We start from the raw sequence: 22,130 nt of genomic DNA on the forward strand, positions 1-22,130 counted from the left end.
ACTTGTAACCAGAAGCAGCATTTTCAATTATTCCAAATGTTCACGTGATCCGTTTCTTTTTCTAATACACTGACAGATTTCTGAGCAGGTCATTCATCATCAAAAACATTGAAGTGACGGGAACTCAAAGAAAAGGAAAGGGAAAATTATAGTCCTTGATCTTTTCAAATCAATCTGATTTTGACAAATGCAGAATAACTCTTTACAAATAAAATTCAAATGTCTAAGGTGCTACTTCAGTCTTTCAGGGGATTCTTCCATTCTTTTGGTGTATACAATTAATTTTCACCTTCTTCATATCAAGTATTATACAGTTTTCTCCCCCCCACCCCCACCCCCGTTTCATTTTTCACTCACCACTTTAGTTACCATTGAAGCAGTAGTTGTATTTTTTTTGCCATGAAAAGATTAAAATCTCGTGTTTAACCTTGATTCACTAAAATACATGCACAGATCAGACAAATAGCATATAAATACATTACAAAATAAGTGTTAAAAAAAACTAAAGCTTGGCAAAACAAAAGCAAAATTAACATGAAAAGACATGGTCCAGTCAGGCAGTTATCACAAAAAAATAAAACAAAAAACAAACAAAAATAAGACTGATTCTTTTTTTTTCTTCTGACGGCTCAGTTCCGCCCAGTGCAGTAACTGTGAACAAAGTTATTTTAGTGCAATGAAATTCTGGTCAGTTCCACAGCTGTCAGTCTCTTCTCTAAGCTCTAGACCCCGTCCATATTTTAAACTTTCTCCAGCTTGTCCAACTTCTCCAGTTTCTCCAGAGCGGTGACAAACACCAGGTGGTCCTCTGGAGACTTACCGTGGGTCTTGCTGAGGTGCAGTTTGACCGCGTGTTTGCTGACGAATGTCCGATTGCAAAGTCTGCACTGGTACACGGAGCCTGTGTCGTCCTCTGGCGTGGCCAAGGCTAACAGGGGGCTGCCGAATGTCATTTTGTCCGTGATCACCTTGGAGACAGCCTGCTGCTCCCGTAGGTGCTCGGCCGACAGCTTGGACAGGTCCTTCAGGCTGAAGCCCAGGTGAGTCTCCAGGTGGCCGATGTAGGCGGCGGGAGTCCTGAACTGGGAGGCACAGTCGCCACAAAGGAACACGGGCTGGCACGAGTCTATGTTCTTCAGGAACTTGGTGCTCCCCGTCCGTCTCAGCTGGTACTTGACGTTCGCCAGCCAGTGGGATATGGTGGTCATGGAGAGGCCCGTGAACTTACAGATGTGGACCCTCTCCTGGGGCCCCAGGTCGGTCATGGCGTAGCGACCCTCGGGGGTTTCCCGCAGGCTCGAGGCGAACTGAGCCTGGAGGATGAGGAGGTGCTGGGGGTTCCAGTTGGACTGCCGCCCTTTCCTCTTCTGGATGGGCGAGAGGTCCTCCAGGGCGTCCTCGAACGCGCTGCCGTCCGCGTCGGACTTCTCGGAGATGGAGGAGGGAGTGGAGGATTTGGGCGTCAGCCGGCCAGTGAGGTTCTTCACCATGTCGGATATGTCCATCAGAGCGTTCTCTCTGAGCGGGGAGGAAACAGAGTCAGACAGAGACATGAGGGGCTTGTTACCGTTAATGCTGCTGCTGTTGAGCAGTGCGCCGCTGCTGCTGCTACTGCTGTTGTTGTTGTTGTTACCGTTACTGCTGGACTTGGATTTACTCAGGTCTATTGGCTGGTCGCTGCTCTCATAGAACTGATAGCGGTTGATTGGCTCAGCCGGCTTGGCCTGAGGGGTGCTGTGGAAGGATGGCTTGTCCATCAGGCTGTTGCTGATCTTGTAGAGCATAGACAGCGGGTCCCCGGCTGGGCTCACCGGTTTGGAGGCCTTGCCCAGGTGCGTGTTCATGATTGATTGGAGTGCGCTGAGAGGGTTGACGAAAGGCCTCTCTGGTGAATGATCGGTGATGATGCCCAAACTGTTGCCGTTGGTTACCGGCGACTGGCGGGCATCCGTGCCATTTCTCGAGTGGCCGTGGCCATCTACAAGGCTCTCTTTGGGCTCTTTCTTGCAGACGAGCTCCTGTTCCGCACTGCCAGGACTGCTGTTCCTCCCGAAGGGCTGTTTGCCCACAGAGAGGTCGTTTGGAGAAGCTAAATGCTCCCTCTGCTCTCGTAGAGCCGGGGACGGGGACTTGACGGAGGACGGGGGCCGGCAACGCTCCAGGCTCACCAGCTTCTCCTCCCTCTCTTTCTTAACGGCGTTGGCTTTCCCGGTCACCTTCTCCACCAGCTCCTCCATGGCAGTGACGTTGCTCCTGAGAGGGGGAGGGGAGGAAGGGCTCCTGGGAGAGTGGATGATGGAGTTGGCGTCGCTCACCAGGCCCCGAAGGCTGCTGTTAAACAAGGGCTGCATCTGTAAGCTCTGCACCGTCGGGGGTAGAGCCGTGGAGCTGCTCTTCAACACGCCATGCAGCTGGTACGCTGCATGGATGCTGGGGTAGCCGCCCCATGTGGGGGTGCCGGTTTGGGCCTTGCTGATGGCACTGGATACAGTGTTCTCAAGGGACTTGAGGATGTCGAGCCCCCCCTTGGGGGCCTCCTCCAGGTCCTCTTCTCGGAGGTACCTGTACGACGTGGCGGTCACCTCCGTTTTCTCACCCGGCTCCTCTTTTTCTTCCTTTATCTTCCTGAAGATGGTGGTTTGTGAGCCGGTGGAGGGCTCACAAGCCTCCATCTTGTCGTCCTCGCCCGCCTCTCTCTTTTCTTCGGAGCCAGAAGAGAGCGCGGGGGACACCGGCTGGGACTTGACGATGCTGGGGACGGGCAGCCTGGTGGTGGTGGGGGGCAGCGGGATGGACTGCACCTTCTCTTCCACCACCGGGTCAAACACCAGCTGCTTTCCCTTCTTGGAGGAAGCGTTGGTGACTTTCAGGAAGTGTCCTGTGACCATCATGTGAGCCGTCAGCTGCTGCAGCGTGTCGTGGGAGCTGCCGCACTCCATGCATTTGAGGATCTGGGCCTTGCGGGCCTCAAACTGCCACGTGTAGCTGGCGCCGTTCTGGTAACCATAGCGGTTGTTGGGCGTGACATATGGGTTAGTCGTACCTTTGTGGTCCTTGCCGTGGTCCCCGGCAGCGTGGACAGAGTCTGGGGAGCAGGGGGAGAGTATGGCATCCTGGAGCGCTCGTTTTTTGGCGGATTGCACCAGTTTCGTGGCCAGGGCCGGCACCGGTTCTTTGAGAGGCACTTTCTGGTAATGCTTGGTCTTGATCATGTGTACGCTGAGGTCCTGCAGCGACTCGAACGAGTGGCCGCAGTACATGCACTTCAGCACCTTCTGCGCGTCCTCCTTGCCCTCCATCTCCATCAGGGAGCGCTTGCGGGGCTTGGACCAGCGCTTGCCCCGGTCCTCCTCCTTGTCCTTGTTGTCGTCGCGGTAGTGGCCCGTCTCGTTCATGTGCACCGTGAGGCCCACCAGCGTGTCGTAGGCGCCGCTGCAGTCCTTGCAGCGGAACTTGCTGGCGCCGGTGAACACCGAGCCGTACAGCTTGTTGTTCTGCCGGTAGAGCTGCACCGTGCTGAAGAGGCTGGGCTCCGGCAGCAGGTGGTACGGGTTCTGCTGGAAGGTCTTGGCGAGGGCCGCCTGGTGCCAGTCATAGGCCACACCGCCGCCGTTACTCGCTGTCCCAGCGCCACCGCCGCTAACGGGCCCGCCGTGGACGCTGGCGAAGCTAACCGCCATGCCGTTAGCGGTGCTGCTCGCCGCCATGTGGTTGACGGCGGCAGCGCTGCCGGAGCTCCTCCCGTTGTGGTGGTGGCCGCCGGCCGTGCTGTCCTCGCTGCTCTTGTTGGCGGTGGAGGCGGTGGAGGCTGCCGAAGTGGGCGCCACTGCCGCCGCAGAGACGAGGGCGCCACCGAGGCTGCCGGGCACGGCCGCGGCTACGGGCTTGGACTTCATGATGTCCATGGCGATGCTGGACCAGGAGGCGTCCGAGATGAGGTTTGCATAGACGGCCTTCATCTGCGCCAGGCTGTCCTGCAGGGAGAGGCCGTTGCTGTTGGGACGGAAGACATGCGGCAAGGCGGGGCCCCCACTGCCGCCCCCCTCCCCCCGCTCCTGGCCGCCGCCGTCCCTGGAGGAGGAGGTGCTCTTGAAGTCCGCGAGGCGGTCGCTGGCGTCGCTGAGCGGCGAGCCGTAGCCGGCGTCGGGGTTGGTGCCGTTGCTGAGCGGAGAGTCTCTGTAGCTGGGCGGCTGGCCTCCGTCAACGTCCTCCTCTTCCTCGTTGCACAGGAACTCCGTGTCCTGGCCGTCCAATGAGAGGCCGTCGTCCTGCAGGTGCTCTTCCTCATCGTGAGTGTCCGCCTTAAGCTCGTCCTCGGGCGCATATGCTGGAGCAGAGAGAGAGAGAGAGAGAGAGAGAGACAGAGAGAGAGAGAGAGAGAGAGAGAGAGAGAGAGAGAGAGACAGAGAGAGAGAGAGAGAGAGAGAGAGAGAGAGAGAGAGAGAGAGAGAGAGAGAGAGAGAGGGAAAAAAGAAGGAAATGGGAGAAAGGAGACAAGGGAAAACAGGTCAGCTCGGTGGAATAAAAGATTTACAGCACACTAACAGGACCACTGACAAAATAACATGGAATGAATACTCGATGATGGGAAATATGGGCTTTTATTTGTGTGTGTGGGTGTGTGGGTGTGCATTTTACACACATGTGTCTCTGAAAGCCAGTGGTGAAAAAAGCCTCCAAGGGAAAAATAAATCACTGAGCCTCTGACAGTTGTCCTTTTTCCTTCCCAACTCCTCGCTCCTCCAGCACATGCCTCATGTTCCCCAGGAAATCACTGGCTGTTTGGCCTTGTTAGCCAGCTGCACGCTCCCTTTCTCCCAGTCTTTCTTTCTTTCTCCCCCATCTCACTCTCGCTCTCTCCCACCCCTCCCTCCGCGGCTTTATCTCCTCTCACTCATCCATCCTGTGAACTTGAGCCCCTCACATGTTAGGGTTACGCAACCCATCAGAGGGGAGGGAAACAAAACACTCATTTTGAGATACTGCAGCATCTCCTTTTTGCCCACGTTTCGCTGAGCTGAAGGTCACTCTCTTTGAGTTAATAAGCACGAGAATGGAGCATAACAATGGAGCTCAGACCCAAGCTGCCTCAGTCACTGCTAAATAAAGAGGAGTCAGAAACTGAGAGAAAACCTGATCCATGCACAGGCGTGGACAGTTAATTCCGTAGACAGTTAATTCATATATATATATATAGCCTATATATATATATATATATATATACACTGTATATATAGCATGAAATATGCCGTTGTGTAATACTGTACATAACGGCATAATCAAAAGACTAGAGGCGCTGGACAAAGACAACGAAACGGAGCAGAGAACGTAACAGGTTCAATGGTACAGTATATACAGAGAGGGTAAAAGAAAGAGAAATATAGCTGGATAAACCGTCGAGTGTGTTTGTGCTTTATGTGTGTGTGTGCCCATGCACAGGCGCGCACAAGAAAGACACGGCAAGCAGCAGTAAACGGAAGAGACAGGAGGCAGGGGAGAGCGAGTGAGTGAGAAGGGGGAGATGTGTGGGGGGGGGGGGGGGGGGGGTGGGCGGGCGAGGGGGCGGGCGGGCGGGAGTAAGCAGGAGGTGGCGAGATGGCGGGGGGTGCGAGAGAGAGAGAGAAAAGGAGAGGGGGGCGAGGGAGGGAGACAGGAAAGACGGCCCCCTCGCTTCTTCCTTTATCTCCTTCCTCCATGGTGAGATGTGTGTCCTAGATGCCAGTATCGGTCTCTCCTGATGAAACAGATGTGCTGTCAGCTTCAAACGGCACGCTAACCTGTCATATCATAATCTAAGTGGACATAATACCTGATATATATACACTGGCACCATTTACTGCTGCCTGAGAGGAGATTGGGTGGAGCGGAGAGGAGGGGGAGGGGCGGGCGGGCGAGCAGCTGCACTATCGACTGCGGATGTGTGCGCACGTGAACGTGCATGTATGTGCGTGCGTGTGTGTGTGTGTGTGTGCGCGAGAGCCCGTTTACGATTGTGTGCGCCGCAATTTTGCGAAACGCATCTTCTATGCATGCACGCTCCTCCTCCTCCTCCCCCTCCCCCTCCCCCCCACTGCATGGCCCACATGTGTGCAGACACAACACATCAAACACACAACGTTCGGTTCTTCCGGTGCAACCAACGCTGAACCTGCACCGCGGACCACAATATATAGAAGAGTTCATCGTGTGGCACAGTTACACCCTTCTCCAAATGAGCACCACCACCCCACCCCCCCCCACACACACACACACACACACACACACACACACCCTCCTTCCCCACACTCCCCGACGCCTGACAGGATTTCAGTGAAATGAGAGCACTACAGGAGAACCTGGCTGCGCTTCAATCCCACTGACAGACTGAGACCGAGACAGTTCCTAAAACTCCTGAAAATCCCTAACACAGCAGATTAGCATTATGTGCTGTACTCTTCTACAACACATCTGCAGAGTGTCTTCTGTTACTGTGCCTCTCTCTCTCTCTCTCTCTCTCTCTCTCCCGCACTAACCTGCTTCCAGAACAGGGTACTATCAACCCACATCAGCCAATGGGAGATTGTACCGACGCACGCCGCGGAAAATGGCTATTCTTCACAAGCCTATGTGCGCGTTTGTGAGCTCGCCGTGAATAGCTTCATGCGAATTACTCGTGTCCAAAAATCTGCTAAACCATCATGGCTGGCAGAGCGATACGGAAACGTGCACACGCTCACACATAACCCGGCACACATTTATGAGCGCACGAAACACGCACGCGCAACACGCATGCGCACACAGCAGGAATAAGCGTCAGATCATCAGAAATCTCCCTGGGTGAGTGACAAAACGCAGGCTGCATCAGGGAGGGGCGCGGAGCGCGGAGCGCCAGGGAGCCCTTTGACGATCCCTGTCAATCAATGCCCGTCCTGAGCACGTTGTCATGGAAACAACAAACAGGGAGATATCAAAAGCACACAGACAAAGGAATGGAGGAGATCGACAGCTGTATTAAAAAAAAGGGAAGAAAAAGAATGAAAGAAATAGAAATCAGAGCCGAACGACTGGACGGTTTCACAGAAAACCATAAAGACCACGATCTACTGATGAAACATTAGGGAGGAGAACGGCCCAACTCTATTTAACCCATTTAGGCCTTTAACATTTTTCAGTCAGTGGTGCTCAACCTTTTTCATGTCAAGGACCCCCAGAATTATCTCTATTGGGCCACGGACCCCCATCTCAAAATATGTAGTTCCAGGGACCCCCCAGAAGCCAATATTTTAGTTAAAAATGTTCGCTCTGAAATATATATTCAAAGATTTCTTTGATTTCTCACGACTTTTCAAAAATAGCAGACCTACAAGCTCGTATGAGCTTGTAGATCTGCTATTTTTAAATAGCTAAAGCATAACATAATGCTAACACCAAAAGGGGTTCCCGCCCAAAATGGGTTAAATCTATTTCGACGCAGGGCACCTATTCCTGACGGGACGCTGCGACGCTACAGCATTCAAAGAAACACTTGGAAGCGGTTTATACACATCAGTGATCAGTCTGCTCAATCACTGTTGACAACACAAGGCAATGCAGGCGCCTTTCCGTGGAGCCGACTGGTGACCAGATTAAGCTTCCCACCTCCTCCTCCTCCTCCTCCTCCTCCTCCTCCTCCTCGCCGCATCCCGAGACACACATATGCAGAGCGACACCCGACAGCGAGGGGCGGGGGGAGGGGAGGGGCCCGGGCCCGGGCCCGCCACCCGCCCTGCCCGTCCCTGGCGGTTTCGGTTTGGTCCGCCGAGCGGGTGATGGCTGTGAGCAGGGCCATCTGCGCGGGCACCAAAGCGCCTGTCACTTCTGCTCGGGGATGCGACGCCATCAAGGAGACAGCAGCCAGCGTGGCCCGGGACGGCACCGTAGACTCACTGTCACAAACGGCAGCGATCAACCTCCACCAGCCACGCCACCCGGGTCATTGGCAATATACGCAGACGAGCACACACACACACACACACACACACACACACACACACACACACACACACACACACACACACACACACACACACACACACACACACACACACACACACACACACACACACACACACACACACACACACACACACACACACACACACACACACACACAAGAAGGGCCCACACAATATTAGCATCCAAATGGCTCAGAATTCATTGCATACGGTTGCTACTTATCCACGTTATATCTGTCCATGATGTTTGGCCATGTCATTGTAGGTGAAAATGTTCAAAAGTCTATTTTTGGGTGGAAATTGTCAAAAAATAAAAACATTCCCCCCAAAAATTGAAAGTTTTGGGGCACATTTTCAAAAAAAAAATAGCAAATCTATTAGCGCATTATGCGTTATGCGCGTACGGAATAGAATATAAAAGGGCTCAAGTGGTTACATGAAGATCGTGCACTGCATACAGTATGTTGATACAAACATTCATTGTTCACACACAAGTAACGTGGTTTATACCGTATGCACACAGCAAAATTCTGAGTGTAAACATTTGTTCTGAAAGCGTTCAAAGTGAACTTTGCTGTGTACTGTACGTGTCCCATGAAGCAGTGGTTTGCCCCGCAGTAGGGCCTACAGTGCTGCGTGTGACTGTGTGCTGGTGTGGAGTCGTGTCTGGCGATGAAAGGGTCCGGTGAACGCCCTGGGTATTGTCTCACAGGAACACAGGGCCTCAGAGTGGGGAGACGACGGGGCTTCAAACTATAAACAGATCATCTCTAAAAACACACTCAATCACACGGCGCTCCACTCTGTGTATGATTTGATTCTTGTAAATGATATCAAAATGAAATACAGCCACGGGCGCGTCAGCGTTTTGGCAAAGAGAGAGGAGAGAGAGATGAGTGGGGGGGGGGAGAGAGAGAGAGAGAGAGAGAGAGAGAGAGAGAGAGAGAGAAGAGAGAGAACATATCATTCCTTTTCAAACTTTGGTATCTTTGTCCGCCCTTCCATTCTGCCTCCCCTCTTTCTCTTTTGCCGAGACTCTGCCGGTTGTTAAATCAATAAAACTCTCTGTCAGGCTCACGGAGCTTCACCATTTGGCCGCTGTCAAAGCCAAACAAACCAGATAAGAGAGGCAGAGAGGCGATGAAACGAGAGAGAGAGAGAGAGAGAGAGAGAGAGAGAGAGAGAGAGAGAGAGAGAGAGAGACGGGGGGAGAGGAACCAGTCAGCTCCCCATAGCAGGCCCTGGTCCCACATCTCTCCGACAAACACCACCACCCTTCTTCTATTTATTTACACACATTTCTTTATTTATTTGATGCGAGTTTGGGGAGAGGGGGCAATCACGGCAGTCATTTGCGGCACTAATGTCCAATCGTGGGCCCCTTCACTCATGTGATTTAGGCGGCGCGGGGGTGGGCGCGCGGCGGGGCGGGGGGGCCACGGGCCGTTTAGGCCGGCCTCTAATGGGAAACTGGCAGTCTTATTCCTTCCCCAGATTCTGTTTGTCACCCTGCTCTCCATTACGTTCCTCTCAGCCCTGATGGCTTTGGACAGGAGCTGATCAAAAAGCCATCGCTTGACCTACACGCCGTGGCAGCAGCGAGACTACAGCGGCGGGCAGGAGAGGGAGAAAGAGGGAGAAGAAGAGAGATGAGATAGAGAGCAGGAGGAGGAGGCGGGGTGTATGTGCGTTGGTGTTATGTGAGGAGGAGTGGTTGTGGTTGTGGTGGTTGGTTGGGGGAGTGGGGAGATGCTGGGAGGGGGGGGGGGTGATAGCCCTCGGACCGGGACAAGAGGGCTGTAAATAAAATGACATTATTATTTCCTCTGTCCCGTCATGTAGAAAAGCCAATTATGGTAATGCTGCTGCCGGCGTGTCAGAGGGAATGCTGGGGATGTGTTCCTGTGGAGCGGCTAACGTGAGAGCCGTGCCCTGCTCAGGAACACGGGCCCCTGGTCTGACAAGAGAGAGAGAGAGAGAGAGGGAGAAAGAGGCCTGCGCTCTGACGGGCTCCACCGGGACCAGGGAGGGAGGAAGGGAGAATGATGGACGGGGACCAGGCTGACGACACCAGGCCTAGAAAACCTGGGCCTGATGGGAAACGTGCCGTTCTCTTCGCCCCATAACGGACAGATATCAACTTACGCACCGAAGACTATGCGGAGGGAAAAAAAATGATGAAGAAGAAGAATCACTGAAAGGTCAACGGTTTGGTGAGTTATAATCTACTGGTGCCTAAAAAGAAATCCGACGAGATAAATTATGCAAGGAAGATGGGCGAGGGAACCGGATATTGAGGGCAAAGATGATCATTTTTACTTTGAGATAATTCCTCTCTCACCTCAGGCTTCCCGTGCCATCCCGATTCTCGAAATTCTCGTGCGGCTGTGATGGGGGGGCTCTCCTGAAATAATTCCTCCCCTGCCATTCTCTCTTCCACTCCCCCCCCCCCCCCCCCCCCACCTCCTGCACTTCCTCTGCCTTCATCAAACCTTCACCCCCCTCTCTCCTCTTTCTCTCTCTCTCTCTCTCACCCTCCTCCACTCTCTCTGTAGCCTCGTCCGCCCGCCCACATGGGCCCCTCCCAAGCGGAATAATGGAGCATATGGCAAGGCAGCACCTACAGGGCCTTAAATAACTGCTGCTGCATTCCAGCTCACTGTACCAATTTATCTCCCCCGTTTCAAAACACTTCCACTAGTGCCGAGTGTAGCCCGGGCAGACAGACAGACAGCCCTGTGAATGTATAAAAAGGCACTACTACATAAATAGGATTAGAGTTCATGTTTGGTCTTATTGGCATGTACATTCAATAGCATTAACTTGGCGGGTTAACTCAACGGCAACCTCTAACGATACACGCCGCAGTCGGTGCTAAGCTAGCAGCTTAAGGCGGAATTTCCCTTCATTTTCTATTTTGCACTCTGGCATTATGTACCCCCTGAAGTGCGTGTTAAGTTCTCCACTTCAGGCTTTTCTCGAAAAGAAAAATCTATTCTCTTCATCAATAACTGCAAATAGGCGAGGGGGAAAAAAAGAGACCAGCTGAGCAAAAATCGGAATACATCTCGTGCCGCATGCAATGGAGTATAAAAATATGTTGCAAATATGATCCTATGACCAAAGCAGCTAAAGGACAACTTAGCTACAGATGAGACTAGTGACATAACAAGGTGTTCTGCAGTCAGTCAGAAGTAGGAAATGGAGAGGGGGACAGGGAGGGTGATAGAGAAGGATTCTGACCAGGTTTAAGTGCTACGACCAATGGACAAAATGTGTTGATACTGCTGCTATCTTTGTTATTATATTTGGGTTTTATTTTATTGTTATCCCTTAATTTCCTATATTTGTAGATTATTATTAGGCCCATTATCACTGTTGCTACAGTACAGGGGGACCCCGATAGATGCATGTCAAAAAAGGAACGGACCCAACCGGGTCCATTCGGTTCTATTCATACAATTTACTATTTACTATTTAAGCATTTGGCAGACGCTCTTAATCCAGCGCGACATACAGTAAGCACAAACAAAAACATGGTAATACATCAAAAAAATAACCATCACGAATCATACGTAAGCTAAGAACAGTCCATTTGGTTCCATTTGTACACTCTTACAGACCCATAAGGGTCCATTTGGTTCCAAACTATCAATTTAGCTGCATTGGGAGCCCCTGGAACTCCCTCAAGGACCCATGGGGGTCCCCCCAGACCCCATGGGGAGCCCCTGGAACTCCCTCAAGGACCCCTGGGGGTCCCCGACAGACCCCACTCTGGGAACCACCGCTGTATAGGACACCATGGGGTCAGGGGTCGGACATGTGGCGAGTGCTAAGTAGGTGTAGGTCAGCGTCTATGTAAATATGTCACTGTGTCACATGTAGAGCTGTGGATATCTCTGGACTCATGAGGATGTATCGCTTGACAGAACCCCTGTTTATATTTCTGCATGTTTATGTTTATATGCATCCAACACCCCCGTTAGATGCAAGGCGTATTGCATGTGGGTGTATGTTTACAGCGCGTGTGTGTGTGTGCGTGCACGCGAGCGTGAAAGGTGCTCCTGTTTTATTTATAGAGCCGGTGCTATTTATACCGAACACCCAAAGATCAGTTCAGAGAAACGGCTCATGGGCCAAAGCCAAGATCACTTTCCCCCCAATACGAAGTACGCACGCACACAGAGTACACACACACGCGCACGCACACGCACACGCACGCACACAGAGTACACACACACGCACAGAGTACACACACAGAGTGCATACTGTACACACACACACACACGCACGCACAAACACACACGGAGTACACATACATATAAACTACATGCTCGCAAATTCATTGTCATACAAACACATGCACTGGGGCTGCATATGGATATTGTGATACGAGATTACCGTTGTGGACCCGAGTTAGCTCTGTACTTAGACCACCTTTTCCCCCCAAATAGTATTTAAATACACCAAATCTCTTGAGCCAAGAATAGACTCACAGCGCGTCACGTTGCCGAACATGGATACTGGGGTTGAAGTGATATTGTGTGATATAACTTGTTAACTAAGCGTTGTGTTCCAGATTTTACAGCCTGCATTACAGTAGCAGGTACAACACTATAGATATTCTATTATACTGTAGGCATTTCGAAACCTCATTTACTATGAAAACGTGCATTTCCCGTTGGTCCGTCACGCCCCCATATATGGCCCTCAGTCAGGGCGTCTTATGTTGTGAAAGCACCAATAGTCATCCCTGCAGTATCATCACAGCGATAAACATATTTAAAATGTGATATTAGATACACTTTCTCTCCGTATCTCCCAGCCGTAACATTCACATTCCAGTGCTGAACCACACCGCATTGTGCATGCTTACACACTCACTCGTGCACAAACGGGAACACACACACACACACACACACACACACACACACACACACAGTGCTTGTTGGTGTTCCTGTGTGTTACGTAGGAGAGGATGAGCCACTGACTGAGCGTTCTTCATAGACTACAGTAGGGTTTAACACGCCCGCTGATCAATACACCGAAACAGCACCAATCGATTGCAATTCATCCCCCCCCCCCTTCCTTATTCTCACCCACCCACATTCTGCCATCCATGCTCTTGTCCGGTTATGACAACACACATGCACAAATGTGTGTGCGCGTACCGTGTACTGTACATGTATGCGTGTGTGTGTGTGTGTGTGTGTGTGTGTGTCTATTTACAAAGGCACGGCTGGAATGCAGACAAAACTGCATATGGACATATATAAACGCCTGTATTCATGTGCGCGCGCACACACACACACACACACACACACACACACACACACACACGCGCACACACACACACACACCTGAGCGAAAGCGATTGCGCCACGCTCCGCCCTGCCCCTGCATATGCGTGGGTTCAATAAACCAGCGTGGAAATTTATTTATTTTTATTGCACATATCAGCCCATCCTGGTCTCCTTTGCATAACAAGGCCTGTTATAATTAAACCATAAATTTCAGTCGGCTCCTTTAATTACCACAGACAATGTCAGGAAGGCAGGAGAGCAAACAAATGGCTTCGAAGTGAGCGAGTTAAGAACCGCTCTCTCTCTGACACGCCGACAGAGAGGCAGCTCACACATAGGTGGGTTTGCTGCTGCCGCACATAAAAAGGCTGCAATGTTCAAAAGAGTATATACGCAGTGCGTACACTACTACTACGACACTGTACCTGTATATGTTGCACGCCGAGTGTATAAGTATATTCCCTTTTTGTGCCTCCCACCCTTTCCTACGACGCAGTACACTTTCCAGGGTAGTGTATTTGCATGAGAGTGAGCAAGAATAGAATTTGGGTGAACATGAGTGTGTGAGATAGTACTCCGCTGTGCAATAAGTGTGTATATACTGTGTAGGCCATGTTACGTATTAAATATGTATGTGTGTGTGTGTCTGTGTGCGTGCGTGTATTTTGAACAAACACAGAGGCCCTAGTCATGTGTGTGTGTACATGTAAGTTAGGTGCTTGTGTACAGTATGTGCGTGTGACCTTGCTTGCGCGTGCGTGCATGCGTGCGTGTGTTTATGGAACTATCGACCGGGAGCAGCCAGGTTATTGTCCATCTCGACCGTGACAGAGGATGCGAGTGTATCGATAGTAGCGAACATATGTGTGTGTGTGTGTGTGTGTGTGTGTATACTGTATGTACAGTACGCATGTGGTGCCCATGCGTTGCATGAGCGTGTGCTTCAGGTCAATGTCAACACACACACACACACACACACACGCGCGAGCGGCATCCCAGCAGCTTAGCTAATTACACAAGAGCCCTTAAGGCCACTTAGAACAGGTTAGCTAATTAACAAACAGCTGATTGCAGATTAATTGAGAGGTGTTCCTAATCTTCACCCCTAAACGTAATGACAAACGCTAACTGGCGCTAATTAGTCCAGTATGGAGAGCCGAGGGTGAAGGTTGTATCTACAGTAAGCTAGTATATGGAGGAACCACATAACCGCTCCGCCGACCAAACAGAAACCCATCGATATAGACCAAGAGAGCCAGAGGACACCAGAGACAGTACTGGCGATGTAGCAATGTTTTTCCAACAAAGAGCATTACATATTTCCCGTTATCATTTTTAAGCATTAGCATAAGCAGAGAGAGAGAGAGGAGAGACAGGGATGCAACGATTGCAGCGGTGTCTGCCGGGTTGGTTTGGGAAGAGTGAGACCTTTAGTGTCACGATGCATTCCGGGTACACCCAGAAGAGTGAGACCTTTAGTGTCACGATGCATTCCGGGTACACCCGGAAAGCTAACATTGTGGATGTGTAGAATATGGAACATTAATTCATCGTAAGATCTACAGTATGATGTTGATCCTCCTGTCAGCGACGCAAGCGACCTTACTTTGGGGATACCAACAGCCTACATTACCAACGGAGAAATTACGTGCGCGCAGCGTGCAGAGTTCACATGAGAGCAGACGAACACATGTTTTCACCACAGTTAACGGGTGGGGGGGGGGGGTCTTCAGATACAATAATTGAATTACCTTTGTCACTCAAATACAGACTGAAATGGATTTCTGTGTGAACCGGGTCAAATGTGTGACTCTGACACCCATTGCGTGAGGGTTGTCAGCTCTGATGCTACAGTATGTGCTCTTACTGTGGTGAGCCACTGGTGTGCCCAAATCATAAAATGTCTTTAAATGTGTCTCTTACTGGCCCGGACGGCTGGCGTAGACATCCGGTTACCGAGGCTGCTAATCCAGCATGACAGCATGGTGCGGGTTCGCCCCGACAACCTTTGCTGCATGCCACTCCCCATTTCCTGTCAGTCCCTTATCAAATAAAGGCATAAAAAGTGCCTTAATCTATAGCATAGCTAGATTCAAATGTAGTTTTAATACAGACGCAGCTAGGTCTGTGATATTGATCATTTTCATAAAATCATGTGCTTAGAGCCAAATTGTGAATGATGGACAAATATAGGTCATGTCACAGCTGGAAAACATGCATCACTATAGTCCTTTATGTACACGTGCTATAGTCCTGTATTCATCATTTACTGTCAGACTGTCACTGGCGTACTATCAGCAGTAAAGCATATGCCAGTTCCAAGTACTTTTTGCAACAACGTTTTTCTACGTCCGATTTCTCAGTAGGCCTAATAGTAGGCCCACTTGTGGCTAGCTTCATGTGAACATAATCAGAACATCCAGTTTCCTGTTCAAGTCTCCTCTTTTCCGGCTGGTTCGTAGGTTGTGCCTCAAAATACAGTATAGAGGCTCAATACTGTATTTAGAGTCGTTAACCTTAGACTAACTATTATAGAGATGAACTCCATGAAACCCGAAACCACAGCCGCCACGCAACACAACAATGGCTATAAAGGGTTGTGAAGGGGTAAGGAGGAGAGAGAGGCCCTCAGCAGAGCTCTGAACCATCTGGGCTACTCTCACCTGCCAATAGAAAATCCTCAGCTTCTTTTTTTTTGCCCCACTCGCCATTCTTCCATCCCAATTTTCACAGACCCTAAAACAACTCCCCGAGGCCCCGCTCCTTCCAACTTCCATCTGTCCATAAACATTTATTTCTCATACAGCTCTTCTGTCTATCATGTGGACACGCACACACATCAGCGCACGCACACACTCACTCACTCACATGAGCTCACACACACACACACACACACACACTCACTCACTCACTCACTCACTCACATGAACTCACTCACACACACACACACACACAAACACACACACGTCACCTGGGCCTTTTAAACTGCCCAACCTTAACCCCTACCCTAACACATTTCACTCATATTCCACATGGCCTCTCTCTACCCCCCTCCCTCCTCCCACCATTAATCCACCCGCTGTCCATCAAATCTCAGCGGCACCTGTGACTTTAAATCCCAAGTCAAGATTCAGAACCTCACCTGAACCCCCCCTGCGCACACACACACACTCCCCCGCTTCATGCAAACAAGCGCGCACACACACACACACACACACACACACACATGTACACAGACACACACACACAGACACACACACCTCGCCCCTCTGTCCCTGACAAGACAACACGGCGGCACAGACAACAGCCAGCAGCAGCTGCTTCCATCGCCTAGCAACGGCCAGCCTGATAGATGACCCCAACGATGGATAATTACCGTAAATCACAAGAGCTCAGACACTACAGGGAGAGAGAGAGAGAGAGAGAGAGAGAGAGAGAGAGATTGAAGCAGGGGAACAGAGACTGAAAGGAGACCAAAAATAAAGGGTTTGGGGCTGGTCATGCGTTTATTAATGCACCTTGATGAGCGAAGATTCAGCGCACACACACACACACACACACACACACACACCAGCCTCGTCGCTGAAATCTGACACTGCAGGCCCCGCCTCCCTGCAGAGGCGCTTGTCTGTCAAGAGATTCACCTCTTTACACAGAGGCGCCAATCAAAGGCCAGACGGAACAGCCCAAAGCACCCTGGAAAAGGAGGGGAGTGCGGACCGCTCCCAAAAAAACTAAACGGAGGGGAGGTGTGCGTGACGTGTGTGTATACTGTATAATGTTTTGGGGAATTCACAATCACACAGGAAACACACACAAACGATTCAGGGGGGGGGCTAATTTGTGATAGAGGGTGGTCGTGTTAGAGTCATACATCGGTACAGGGGTCCGGGACCACCTCCCTGGAAGGGGCTTTCTAGAGTTTACTTTAAACGTCAACAATCTGAGATGTGCACATCATGAACCTGCTCCTTTTACCTCAACCTGTTCTCTCTCTCTTTTTTCCTTCTTTTCACTACCAGACTTGCAATCTGTCTCTCCCTCTCTCCTTCCTTCTTTCCCCGATAACTCTCTCTCTCTCACACGTACGTACACACACACACACACACACACACACGTACACACACACCCTCCCCTCTCTCTCTCTCTCCCTGCGCGAGCCCTGGCTGTTGCAGACATTTGATCTGGCTGCCTGTGATAGATTGACAGGTAATGAGCAAGTTGAAGGGGTGTTGGGAGACAGGAGCAGGTGTTCAGCACAGTCTTTTTGGCTGCTGCTAAGCTGCCATGTCCTTCACTGCTGCACCGCGCCACTCCACTTCCTCACTCTCTCTCTCGCTCCCTCGCTCACTACCTCCTTCATTCTTCCCTCCTTTTCCTTCTTCCTTTCTTTCCAACATCCCCCCCCCCCTCCTCCTCCTCCTCCTCCTCCCCCCCATTTTCTCTTCCTGAGAGAGAGGGAGAGAGAGAGAGAGAGAGAGAGAGAGAGAGAGAGAGAGGGAGAGAGAAGAGAACGTGCAATCCATCATGTGGTGACATGGTCGGACATGGGCTGTCTTTATATGGGAAAAGGCACGGAGCCGTGGAAATAAATAGAGAGACGAACATGGAGTCCCACGCTCAGCTGAAGGCAAACTAGGCCTATACTCATGCCGATACTAGGTCCTGTATAACTGCGTCAGGAGCGGAGAGAATGATTTGGTTGGCGCTGCCGCGTGACTCACGGTAACCCTTACCTGTACCCCGCGCTACCCGACGACAGAACGGAGGGAAAAAAACATATCACGAGAAAGAAAAGTACGATAGGATGATGAGGAGCACGAGGTGAAAACCAAGGAGGGGAACGTGGGGGCTTGGTGGTAAAGTAAACACAGCCGCAGCTGTAACCCCGGGGAGAGTGTTCGGAGTGGTGGAAAACAGGACTCGCACGTATAAATTCCCCCCAACAGTTTACTGCCCGACATTAAAGGACATGTCACTCTCTTAAATCAGCGCGGCCGCGCAAGAGACAGCACAGCTAAAACAGGGAGCATTTTGCATGCGGCCTCCAACATTCCTGGGAGGTGAAGAAACTCCCTGGCCACCGTATCCACGCCAGAGTTCAAGCACGTCCCGATGTGGAGATCGGCGCGTGCAATCGGACACATGATGGATGCGATTGGCCGCGGTTTATGACGTCGGGGCTGTTTTTCAAAGGAGCCGAGCGAGCCGAGTCACGGCATACTTTTGTTACTTATCTGGTGGGGATTTTGTTTTCGTTTCATTTTTCAAATCAGCCGTTTCTGAGTTGCGGCACCTGCTCCGTCTTCTTGACCGGGTTTTGTTTCTGCTGCCTCGGCTGGCACGCTATAGGCCTCACCTGCAGGACAGCCTCACCGACAGCCAGGCGATTTAACCCGTTTAGGACTGAGGTCGATTAAAAATATGTAGTTCCAGGGACCCACCAGAAGCAAATATTTCAGTTAAAAATGTTGGCTCTGAAATATATATTCAATGATTTGCGACACATTTTAACGATTTTTCAAAAACAGCAGACATACAAGCTCGTAGCGTGCCACCGAGTGGCACGCTATGAGCTTGTAGATCTGCTATTTTGCAATAGCTAAATTATAACATAATGTTTAAAACACCAGAAGAGGTTCCCGCCCAAAATGGGTTAAAATAAAGCCAGATAAAAGTTAGCCGGGAATTAAAAGTGAAGCGGCTCAGATTAAAATTAGCCATTTCCCAATTGTCACCCAACACGAAAGGGAACCTGTTTCAAGTCATTCACGCGCAATCACGTTCAAACACGCTCGCCTGTCACTTCATAACTCTCCCTCTCTCTCGCCACACCGCCTGAAACGCACGCACGCACACACACACACACACACACACACACACACACACGCGCACACACACACACACACACACACACACACACACACACACACACACACACACACACACACACACACACACACAGTCACACACACACGTACTTATTTCCACCAACACACAAATACACAAGCGTACGCACTTTTTAAGCCCTCGCTGGCATCATCTGTCACACAACCTGTCTCGGGGAACTAAGCAGAGACAGACGCTGTCAACTCAGAGTGCTTCAGATGCCCACATCCCAGCCATGCAGGCAGCGGAGGAAATCAAGCCGTCTCCCTGTATAATTTGCGTTAATCCTTCATGGGAGATAGTAAAGTCTACGGCATATCTGCCTAATAGCATCAGTCACCATGCAGCGGCTTTCTAATCTCACATTTAGAACCATTTCCATCACGGTTTGACGACAAAAGCAGCAGCACACAAAGTCTGATTACCTTCGTATTTTTTTTTTAAATATAATATTTCTTCCGACATTTCTGCATGACTTGACTCCTGATAATGGCAGGTTGGGGGAGGGATTTTAAACATGAGACGGTAAAAAAAAAAAGAAGAAACATGACCGAAAGAAAGTCGTTTTGGAGCGACTATAGAAGACAGGTGGACGGGAGAAATGGAACGTGTGATGTGTGTGGTGAGCTATACAAGTTGGGTGGAGAAGAGAAGAAGCAAAGTCCATTCAGTTGGAAGTGTACTCAAGCGCGCACACATGCACGCACACACACACACGCACACGCACACGCATGCACACACTCTCCTTTTCAAACAGTTTACAACCTGTGGGTGTTTGTCCTACCCCGCTGGCGGCTTCACCGCGTGCATCTGAATGGCCGACTGGAGTGCATCCCTCTCTTTTCAGACAGCGCCATAAAAAAGACGACACACACACAATGAGGCCTCTTTTCAGAAGCACGGTGGCTGCCTGGGGGCAGGGAAGCATCTCCAAGCCGCCTCACAGCCACTTCACTCCCATGCAGCCAGGGCACAACACGAGGTGGCTGGAGCCACTCCCATACAGCCAGGGTACCACACAAGGTGTCCCATGCAGCCAGGGTACCACACAAGGTGTCCCATGCAGCCAGGGCACCACACAAGGTGTCCCATGCAGCCAGGGCACCACACAAGGTGTCCCATGCAGCCAGGGCACCACACAAGGTGTCCCATGCAGCCAGGCCACCACACGAGGTGTCCCATGCAGCCAGGCCACCACACAAGGTGTCCCATGCAGCCAGGGCACCACACGAGGTGTCCCATGCAGCCAGGGCACAACACGAGGTGGCTGGAGCCACCGATGAATAATACGCAATTATTCAAACAAACGGGCGGGGAGGGATGATGAGTAATAGAAAGTGAAACAACAATACAAAATGTAATTGGACGCACAAGTCCCCCCCCACCCCCACCCCCACCCACAGAGAGGTGTGTGTGTGTGTGTGTGTGTGTGTGTGTGTGTGTGTGTGTGTGTGTGTATTCTTGTGAGGGCCACATTTCCCTACAAGTACAGTATTATAGTAGAATTTGAGAATTGGCCGTGTGAGAGCCATTTTCCTGGACGGGAAAGGTTTAAAAAGTTTGTTTTATAGGTTTATAGGTTTAAGGGCTGCTTCACTATAACTATAAAGATATAGTTTTTTTAAAGTCTGTCCAAGTCAAGTAGATGGCAGACAGAGTTCCCACCACAATTATAACAAAGATAAATGAAGAAACGTAGTTTAGTACTTGGTGTGAATGGAGTATTCAGGTTGAGGTTAGCGTGACTGTAGTTGGCTTTAGTCTTAGAGCAAATAAAAAAAATAAAAAAATGAATAAATCAACATCATAAAATGTTTACGTCCTCACAAGTATAGTAACACAATAGAGCGTGCGCGTGCGTGTGCTTGCATGTGCGTGAGTGTGCGTGCATGCGTCTCCCAGAGTGACCTGGCTACGGGCTGAGAGGAGGGAGGAGGCAGACAAAGGAAACGGAGGCAGCATACGGATCCTAATGAAGCTGTAAATCAAACGTCCGACGAGAAAAGACTGTGAAGGAGGAGCTGACTGGGATCAATGGAGACGTCCATGCACACACACATACACACACACACACACACACACACACACACACACACACACAAGAGGAGCACATCACTGGGGATCAATGGAGACGTCCATGCAGGAGAGAAAACACACACACACACACACACACACACACACACACACACACACACAGTGTATACCGAGTGAAAACAGGGAGATAAAAACTGATTTGGCCACAACCCCTCCCCACACACACACACAGACATTCCACAAGACGAAAGCTCACCTAGCTGTTTCAAGCAGGGAATCAGAGATTCCTGACAAAATGTCTCTAAAACAATCAAATATCCCATTTTTCGGCATTCACTTGACTATACTGATACCAAAGTTTCTGGGTTTTCACCACGATTAAAATAATAACACCTGTATGATGAACACGTATACAGTAGGTGTTTATCAGGGTCTGTTCTGTTGAAAGGTGTTTCCCATCCTGATGAAGACATCAGGTAAAAAAGGTAAAAAACTAAACAAATTCAAAACACTGTTAAACAAATCTAAAAGCTCACAGCATGTTGCATCGCGACACATTGTTAGCTTGTAGATCAGCATTTTTTTGTTATTTCTGCAACAAGAGACTATGGGACCCGTTTCATTTTTATTTTTAATAGGTCACCCGAACCTAGAGGCTAGATCATTTCCCACACACACACACACACACACACACACACGCACGATTGCACATACTGTACTGTAGTTCCTCAAACAAACGAACACCATCTCACACACACATACGTAACACCCCTCCATCAACACACAGATGTGGTAACAAAGAAGTAGCAGTACGTTGCACCACAGCCCCATCATACCAGAAACACACCTGTACTACAGCTGCAAATTATCAATGATCTTCTTATTCTATCAATCACCTAAGGGTCATTTAATACTTTATACACAACAGTGT

General features: G+C 50.4%; 1 protein-coding gene across 1 annotated transcript in view; it reads right to left on the minus strand.

Moving 5' to 3' along the window:
- Nucleotides 1-358: 358 nt before the first annotated feature.
- LOC310856223 (teashirt homolog 1-B-like) overlaps nucleotides 359-22,130 on the minus strand; it is a 45,101-nt gene continuing 23,329 nt past the window's right edge. The window contains exon 4 of the mRNA XM_083761503.1: nucleotides 359-4,327. Within this exon, the coding sequence (XP_083617629.1) occupies nucleotides 741-4,327 (3,587 nt within the window). The 3' untranslated portion in view covers nucleotides 359-740. The remainder of the gene's footprint in view (nucleotides 4,328-22,130) is intronic.

The sequence above is a fragment of the Protomyctophum parallelum genome, assembly GCF_964188405.1.
Source record: "Protomyctophum parallelum genome assembly, chromosome: 3".
In the NCBI taxonomy this organism is placed as follows: Eukaryota; Metazoa; Chordata; class Actinopteri; order Myctophiformes; family Myctophidae; genus Protomyctophum; species Protomyctophum parallelum.